General features: G+C 38.2%; 1 protein-coding gene across 1 annotated transcript in view; it reads right to left on the bottom strand.

The window, feature by feature from the left end:
• Window positions 1-3100: 3100 nt before the first annotated feature.
• EDNRB (endothelin receptor type B) overlaps window positions 3101-9674 on the bottom strand; it is a 24583-nt gene continuing 18009 nt past the window's right edge. The window contains exons 5-8 of the mRNA XM_040487278.1: window positions 8090-8239; window positions 7554-7687; window positions 6919-7027; window positions 3101-5477 (exon numbers count right to left, since the gene is read on the bottom strand). Coding sequence (XP_040343212.1) covers window positions 5343-5477; window positions 6919-7027; window positions 7554-7687; window positions 8090-8239 — 528 coding nt within the window. The 3' untranslated portion in view covers window positions 3101-5342. The remainder of the gene's footprint in view (window positions 5478-6918; window positions 7028-7553; window positions 7688-8089; window positions 8240-9674) is intronic.

Genomic DNA, 9674 nt, shown 5'->3' with positions numbered 1-9674 from the left:
TATATACAGATATATCTATATATACTGTATATATAGTAGACATTACTGAGTGAATAGGAGTTGAGGAAATAGAGATACATCATCATCACACCATCACACATACGTGCAGTAGCTGCTCTGGATGAAGTTTCTGACGCGTCTCGAATTACCAGCTTCAAAGGTAGCTTCTCATTCTCCCATTCCTCTTATTCACATCCCATCCATGTTTTTGCTTGGGCTCCCCTGACTTCCGTGGGACGGGTTGCTCTTGCTCCCTGCAGCCTCCTGAATTTCTCTGCCCACTCCTCTTGCCTTGGTGACCCCTGTTGTTTTATTTCTCCATCTCTTCTTTCCTTTTTTTTCCCCCCTACTTTTTCTGATTCTCCTTGGGCATTTCATTCATCCCCTTTAATTGGCATCTCTAAACCACTCGAAGCACACTTTTGTCTTTAACCCAGATAGACGTAAGTTTCTCCACGGATGCTCCATGGTACCTGAAGCTCATTATATCCCAAACAGAATTCTTTCTATCCTCAGAACTCTTTCCTTCTCTGCAGTTCAATTGCTGTCTCTCTTTTCCCTTATTATTTATCTAAGTCAAGGATCAGCACATTTTTTCTATAAAGCCCAGAGAGTAAATATTTTAGCCTTTGTGGGCTGTAGGGTTTCTGCTACAACTACCCAACTGTGCTGTTGTCGTGAAAGGCAACTATAGTCCATATGTAAACAAATGGGTGTGACTGTGTTCCAATAAAACTTTACTTACAAATACAGGCCAGCAGGCTGGATTTGACCCTGAGCCATAGTGTGCTGATCTCTGATCTAAGTTCATGATCATTCCAGCCAGAAAACTCTAAATTGAGCTTTATTTCCACATCAACCTGGTCAGTGTGTCTGGATGACTATCTTTTCAACAGACCAGACCTGTTTCTACCATCCCCACACATTTCCTGTCTCAGAACCTCAGCTTTTTGACCTGTCAGTTGCAGGAGCTGTTTATCCAGTCTCACTGCTTTCTGCCTTGTAGTCCTCTGATCCTGCTCCACACTGCTTCCAAAGTAGTCTTACAAACACCGAACTCATTTTGTTATTCCTTGTTTAAAATACTCAGGGCTTTGCAAATATCTACACTCTAGGACTTCCCCAAGTTTAGGTCCATAAGAGCTATTTGAAGTCTTTGTTAAATTAAATACTTCTGGGCCTCACCTCACAGGTTCTGATTGGAGGAATCCAAGTTGGAGACCAGGAATCTGTGTTGTAAACAAGACATCCCAGATGAGCCTGTGGTGTGCAGTCCTCAGACATTTGAGAAACACTGGTCACGGGGGAGGGCAAGCCCCACTGCGTAGAACACGGCCGCTCCCCGCCCCGGCTTGCCTATCTCTCCAGCCCTACCTCTCATGGCTCTCCCTCAGCCTGCTAGGACTCAGGCCCTTTCCCTGAACTGGCCATGTTGCTTTACCCCTTTTGGTTCTCCCACTTGACATTTAGCCAGCTGTGCCATGGACACTTTGTTTGACAAACTTCCTTTAAGGTCAAGTAACTGACTCTTCCGGTGAGTTTCCCTAAACTTCCCGATTCTTACCATGCATGTATCTGTATACCAGTACCTATAACTTGTTAGCTGCCTTGTTTGCTTGTCTCCCTTATTAGACTGTAAATTTCTAAAAGGCAGGGATTATGTCTTCTGCATTTGTGTATGCCTATATGTTAGAGGTTACACTGAAATTATATAGTAAGTACACTAGAAATTTGTTGATTTGATAAAAGAATTAGACTGGGGATATTAATATATATTTTAATAACATTAACCTGAGATAATTAAACGGAGGCTCTGAGATGTTCACTGACTTGTTTGAGGTCACATTGTCAAAACAACCAAGGACATATTTTTCCTTCCTTCCTTCCTTCCTTCCTTCCTTCCTTCCTTCCTTCCTTCCCTCCTTCCCTTTGGTGATTTTTCCATTACACATGCTGCCTTCTTAACATGATGCACTTATTCCCTGTGCTCACATGAACCTTGAATCCTGGAAGTGTCCAGTGGGATTTACCAATTTGGGTATATTTATTCAGTCTGTTGATTACTTAATGTTGTCATTTCTGAGGATGACTAATGACCGAAAGCAAGTCATTCAGAATCATTGCTCTTATAAAGAGCTAGGCCTCTGCGCTGTTTGGATTTCTGGCCATTTCCATCTTTTGATTTTCTTCTAAGAATCTAAATTATATTTATTCTGCCTACTCTCTATAATAAGTTGTGTATGCATTATTATTATTGTAACTTGACAGCTGACTGTTCAAGAGAAGGTAGGATCTCGTTGGTGACGGCTTAAAGAGAGTAACACTTACCCTTGCTCTTCCTGTACTTCTCACATAGCCCCTGGAACTCTGAACACCTATATCTCAAATGCTCAGCTGAGATTAGGCAGCTGAAATCCAGCAAAGGTCAGGGATCGCTCAGAAGGGTCTGGAACACTAGGCTGGGTTTAACATCATTGTATGGGAAAAGAGTAAATGCTAATTCTTGGTTATTTTGGTCAGAGAGAAAAAAGGGATCATGTGCTAAGAGACACAACACACGAGCCTTGAGGGCAGTGAGTTTCTGGTTACTCAGTACTCATTTCATTTTGCCTTGTATTAAAATTTTGTTATTATTTCTGTCTCCTATCAAATAGGAAACTTGCATTTTATTAATTTCATCCTACTTCACACATAGCAAACACTCAAAAGAAGCTTGTGAAATGAAGCGAGTGATCCCAAAAGCTCATTTCAACCTTTCCCCTTTGACCTTTGGTCCAATAATTATCAACCAGGGAAATGCTCCAAAGGCAGGCAACCAGGGATAGGAAGACAGGAGGGGCCATCGCAAACTATCAACCAGATCATCAGCCTTGGAAAATTGAATGTCTTGTGTGTATATCTGGTTATTCACAACAATAAAACACAACAATAATGCAGCCTGGAGACCAGAAATTTAACAACTCTTATCCTTCCATGATCATTGTATGCCTAACATAAATAATGTCTACCCATAACATTTGTATAACCTTTAAACACTTAATAAATTGGTATTTAATAAATTATTGCCTGCGCAGTGAAAAATAAGCTGGTCTTTTTTTTAAAACAATTTAACTTTTTATTGATTTTGTTTACATAATAAGGAATCAGCAACTACAGTAGTTGCCACTTTAAGTGACCACAAGAAGACAAAATACATAGCTATTTTACATGTTTATATTACAATTTTATAGAGTTAACTACAGCATACCCATGTTTTGCTACAACCTGAATTCCTTTGGCCATATTGGTTTTAATTATGTCCAGAAATCATATTTGCTTCTTACCAACTTTTATCAGGTGTTAACATTTTCAAATCAAACATTTTTAGAAAAGCTACTGAAAGCAATTTCGTTATAAATAGTCCATGTACATACTCTTTGCGTGCGGTTTCAAAATTTGGCAAGATGATTACAGACCACAGTCTGATATGGAAAAGGAAAGGGTATTGGGATGTAAATGAGGAAGAACCAAAACTCAGTACATGGTAATAAAAATGATCTAAAACTTAAGTGGGAGTAAAAAATATATTAGTTATCCAAAGTTAATTTAAAATCCAAAGTTTGAAATGTCTTTTGTGTTGACAAGTGTCTGAGAAAGTGATTGGGAAGAAACTAATAAACAAGACCGCGAGTGATCTGTAAATAGAATCCATGTGGCATGTGAATTAATTATTGTCATTTCTTTTTGGCCACATCTTGGGGTTTTGGTTTGCTGTATTGTCACATTAGATGCTGGCAGAAAACAACATTGCTAGCTCATTTCCAGCACGTGGCCCAGGGTTACTAAAGGGGAAAAAAAAAAAAAAGTAGAAACTCTGCTATATTTTAAGACAGAGTTAAAGCTCTTGGGCCCAATTTATTCCTGCAGTCACTCTGAGAACATTGCACTGTGTTTTGCTGGAACAGAATCAGGACCTTTTGCATTGATGTGACGGGGCAATGACGAACGTCAGGCTAAAAATGGGAATCCGTCCCTGTGGGTTTCCTCCCACCCCACCTCATTTCCTCTCTCTTCCGTTCTCTCTTGTACATATTTTCACACACATATCATCCCAAGTTAACCTAAGGCGCTTTGCTGGGGAGATGAAAGAATTAGGCAAGAATGCACAAAGAAAGAGGTCCTTACAGTCCCCAAAAGCACTTTTGCCTGTATGTGACAAAAAAGCACCACATCAAAAACCGTTTTTTATTAGTTATTTATAAAAATGATCTAAAAATTAGTAATAAGCTTTACAAGTAGTTGTTAAATTGATTAATTTGTGTGATTTCAAAAAACAGTGTTTTAATTATCATATTACACCTACGCCAGAGACCATTTTGACTGCAGCAGGTGGGAGAGGACCCTGCTTTCTCCTGCGCCCTGTGGGCCCTGCTCCAGGCAACTCACGTCCTGTCCCTTAGGTGGTTACTGGCATCTCTCCATTGTAAAGGTACTAAACGCTGGGGCTGGCCCTTTGTTGAATCATCTGCATGTCCTATAATTGTAGCTAAGTACTTGCAGATGACAAAATAAACAAATAGTGTTTCAACTACAGTAGTGAAAGGAGAATATTTTAATAATCTTGGAAAAAAATCATAGGTAGCATTTTCTTCGCAGAATACATGAGTAGGAGACTTCAGTCTTTTGGGAAAGCATTCCAAACCTTCTCTCTCTTTCCCTTTGTGACATTTGGCCTTATCTGAATGGAGATAGATTAATGATTTTCAAAAACCTCAGTCTCTCTGATGCTACCTCCTGATCCTTTAATTATGTTTCTAATGTGAAAAAAAAAAAAAAAAAAGATACACCAGCTAAACTTGCTTTCACATTTTATAGTCCAGCCAGTGGTTTGACACCATGAATTAAGAAAAGGTTCTTTTAAAGGATTTTTTTAAATTTTGAATTGAGCCATTTAAACTTTACTTAAAGATTCCATTTTACAGTGACACAATTTTCCTTTATATCAGATTCACATGAATTTAAAACATAAACCTCTTGAACAGGAATTCAGAGTGAGTTCAACCTAAACCTAAGCGGTGCAGGAATGTACTGGAAGTTATTAAGAGCTACACTGGAGTGCTGGCTGTGTAAAATTAAGTGCTTTCACGAGGAGGCTTTCTTAATTCTCAAGGCTTTTGTTTTCTCAGGCAATAAATAGCTCACAGAGAGTCATGGGTCACTGTGAGTGTTAAGAAAATCATCACTCTTACACTTTTACATTGTTTTGTGCAAGCACACAGTTGTTTTGTTTTGGCAAACGCCTCCTTGTTTTAGTGGCTTCTGTCCACAATAAAGAAAATGAAATTAAGTGACTATTCCTTCTCCTAAGATGAGCTGTATTTATTACTGGAGCGGAAGTTGTCATATCCGTGATCATTAGCTTTGAACTTCAGGCATGACTGCTTTTCCTCCAAGGACTGTTTTTCTTCAAATGACTGGCACCAGCAGCATAGGCATGACTGTACCGAGCAAAGTAACTCGTTAGCCGTTCACATCAGTTACTGTCATGACTCTTCCTACTTTCTAGGGTTCTGACTGTCTGGGCACGATCGGGAGTTCTTGGCCACTTCCTTTCCATGCTCTCTTATTTTTCCCTTTAACAGCATATAATTACACAAGTAGTATATGATATTTTTTTATACTAGAAAATACAGGGAAAGAAATGTATATCACTAAAACTCACCTTTTCATTAAAATTAAAAGGGAAAAGCACTCATTCTTGATATTTACTCTTGCTTACTTGAGAAATTCTCTTAATATTTGATAAATATATAACTCAAGACTTCTTCCTATGCAAGTAGAAATATTACCACACACCATACATATAAACACATGACCGTGTATGTGCATGTGTGCATGAGTGTGTTATCTTAATAAAATTGTACTATATGTACTACTCTGTAGCCTGATTTCTATGTCAGTGAATTTAATGTTGTATTGATGTTTTTGTCAGCCACGTGTTATGCTCGTGTGCCTTTTTAATACCGTCACACAATGAACTTAGAAAGTACATTAATGTCTCGGTTTGATCCATCCAATTTCTTTTCTTGGATTTTTTTTAAATCCCCAAACTTTGTTCATACTGTTTGCTTTCTGAGGATCTGTATGTATAAGGAACTGGGAGGTCCATTGTTTTCTGTTCTCTAGAAAGAGGGAGTCGATCTTGATGAACGTTCTCTTCTAGCTCTATAATTCATGAGCTTATGAGTGGGCAAAGAACTTAAGACTGATTTAGATGTTTTGAGGAAGCTGAGTTCTTTCCAGTAATGAGCTACCAGGGACAAATGGATCATTCCCATATAAGGGAAGGGAATATGTCATTCATATTAGATTGTCGAAGGAGTGAATGAATGGATGGATGTTACAATGCAAGTGGCCAAACGAAGAATAATACACGTATTCCACATCAAGTAGCACAACTCTGCTCTACAAGCAAGGTGGCAAAGAGGAGGTAGAACCTGAATTACATGTCTCCATTAGACTTGCTGTTCTCATGTCCCATATGAAAAAGATACTAAGTTAGTTATAATCCAAGCCATGCTGCCTTAGTCCAAAACCTACTGAAAATGGGAACAAGGCATTTAACTCATGTTTAGCTCTTATCGTATGACATCTGTCAGACATCAATGCATGTCCTTTTTGTTAATTTTCTGAGCATTTCTCCAAGTACAACTGATTGGTTGAGGCAGAAGGGAGTGGTTGATGAGGATTTATAGGCAGAAATCAACTAGAGTGAGTTTTGAGCAGAAGTCATATTTTAAAAAATTATCTGTGATGTAACGCAAGGGAATACTGTAAAATAATTGACTAAATCTCTTTAGATATAAATCTGAATCATTTGGAAAGGTTATATTTGATGCCAGGCTAAAAAAGAGCTTTTTTATTTTGAAATACTCTCACCTTAAAGCAGTTTTTGAATCTTTTGCTCACCAAATACAGAGCTATAGGATTAATGCAGGAATTCAGGGAGGCCATGTTGATGCCAATGTAGTCCAACACCAACAAAAAGCTGTAAGAAACATTCCAAAACATGTCTTTGTTGCTTTAAGCCTATATTCCTTGCAAACTCTTGAGCTTTGGGGGAAAAACATCACTCATATACAATAGTTTGACTTTATCACTGGTCTTTGCTCATAATGATCTCTCTCTCTCTGTCTCTCTCTGTCATCATGCCCCTCCCTCCCATGCCCAATTCTCTCTTTGACAATAAAATCTCATTCGGAAGTGCTGAGGCTGGCTGAGAAGGCTTTGCAAAGTGCCAAGGAGAATCGGAGCTTATATTTTCAATAGTGCCACCCACTCAACATTTCGATCATTTTATGATCGAATGGAGAGAGCTCTGCCTCTCGATTCTCAGTGTTCTTATTAGTCTGCTTTATTCCTTCCTCTACAACAGGAGTGAAGGGGGAAAAGTGAGAATCGTAACTGCTCCCTAAAGACTAGCAAAATGGTACTCTGTCTCTGCAAGGGACCAGTGGAAAAAAACTTCTGAATGGCGTTTACCTACAAAAATCGGTCTAGTTTACTTTTCTTACCTCAAAAGTTCACATCTATTAGGATCATTCTGATCATAAAGAGTGAGCTTCAAAATCCTGCTGAGGTGAAGGGGAAGCCAGCACAGGGCAAAGACGAGGACCAGGCAAAAGACCGTTTTGGCCACTTCCCGTCTCTGTAATAAAACCATAGTCAGGGACTAAATAGAGGATTCAGATAATCACAGTGTCCCCACTGCCCAAACAGAATATTTAATATTGTTTACAAAAAGCCAGTGGCATTTGTACAAATTCAGAACATCAAGCCTTAAGTCAAATAGTTGATGTGAATTAGAAGTAAAGTGACTAGAGATTCACCTTAAAAAGGTAATGGATCTTTCTAGATCTTTTTAGATTACGTAGAACAGAATTATCTCTCGATAGATAATATAAAAAATATTCTTTGTATTTTCAAAAATACTGGAAGCAAGAGAAAGGAAGTATGGGCTAGTGTATAATAATTTTAATTTGTTGTCATTGTAATAATTTTCTTATTCATAATTATAATCGTGAGTCGGCACATATTTCTATTTTCTTACCTGCTTTAAGTGGTCATTTAAAGCAATCTGCATGCCACTCTTCTTTCTCAACATTTCACAGGTCATCAGTGTATAAAAAAATGCAGTGATGGCCAATGGCAAGCAGAAATAGAAACTAAATAGCCACCAATCTTTAGCTGTCTTGTAAAACTATGGAGAAGAGAAAATTCTATGAGTTAACATTCCTCTGTAAAAAACATCTTCTACACCACACGTTAAATTAAAAAAAACAACAACATACTCATCTACTTCTAAAGTAGATACATTTCCTAAACACTATATAGAATATTTCAGGCCACATCTACTGAACAAATAACTAAATACTTATACTAAGTATAACAAACATTCCTTAAAGGGCATTTCAATTCTCTAAGGCAGTGTGCTGTAATTATGCTCAAGAATTTAGGCAGTTGGGCAAAATTAAAAATATTTGGTAATTCAAATATTTTTACCTTCACATAAGCAAATTATCCTTAAGCAAAAACATTCTTAAGGTACTCTTCTTGTGAAATACCACATCTGAATATGTGAAGACATTCTAGTGTTTAAGGGAAGCATTCACTTTTTAACAAGTGTGTTTCCCAGACAAAAATAGATGTGGAAAGGTCTGCATTAATTATTTAGCTAAGAAATGTATGAATCTCACTTATCAATTAGAAAATCAAAGCTGCTTATGACTTAGGCTTTTTTTTTTTTTTTTTTTTTTTTTTTTTTTTTACTTTATTTCTGCTCTATCTTTTTTTCCAACTGTGTTGGAGCAGAATTTATGTAATCTATGCGGAAAACTTTTTCCTTTTAACTAATAAGAAACAAGAAGATTCTCAATTTCACATTAATGTCCCTCTTTTTTCTTAAAAAAATTTTTTTAACATTTATTTATTGACAGAGCATGAGTAGGGGAGGGGCAGAGAGAGAAGGAGACACAGAATCTGAAGCAGGCTCCAGGCTCTGAGCTGTCAGCATGGAGCCTGACGGGGGGGCTCAAATCCGTGAATCACGAGATCATGACCTGAGCCAAACTCGGACGCTTAACCGACTGAGCCACCCAGGCACCCCACTTCTTTTTTCTTTTAATTACCGGGATACATATAATCCCTAAAGTTGTATATAGTCTTCTTATATGTGAAATAGAAAATAACCATTGGTGACACCTGCATTAACGCCTCTTAATCCATTCTGTTGGGAAGAGTCTTTTATACTCAAGATCTGTCTTCAAATACCAGCATTGCCATTTTCCCCCATTTCCTGATTCAACGTTCTTGAATAAATGGTCAGGACGAAAAATTCTTTGCAATGGCAGCTTTCCCTTTAGATAGAGGGCAGGCTTGCCATTCAGAATCCTTCCACATCCGGGCATCTCCTACTTGATCACTCACTGAACCATCCACTCCCTCTGATGGCTGCTGCGTTGTCTTATGAGGAATACGTAGTAGTTGGCAGTCCTTATGGAGGAGACGAGTAGAAAAGCTATACGTCCAAATCGATCCTCTCATGTGAACTTGCTTTATCTGTATCCCTGAACACCAGGGAATTCTTGTGGAAGTAGTGACCTAGCTTTCCACAGCATGGGTCATTAGTCACCGTT

The sequence above is a fragment of the Herpailurus yagouaroundi genome, unplaced genomic scaffold (genome assembly GCF_014898765.1).
Source record: "Herpailurus yagouaroundi ecotype Mexico unplaced genomic scaffold, PumYag 164, whole genome shotgun sequence".
NCBI classification, from domain to species: Eukaryota; Metazoa; Chordata; class Mammalia; order Carnivora; family Felidae; genus Herpailurus; species Herpailurus yagouaroundi.
This window is presented reverse-complemented; position numbering and strand designations above follow the sequence as displayed.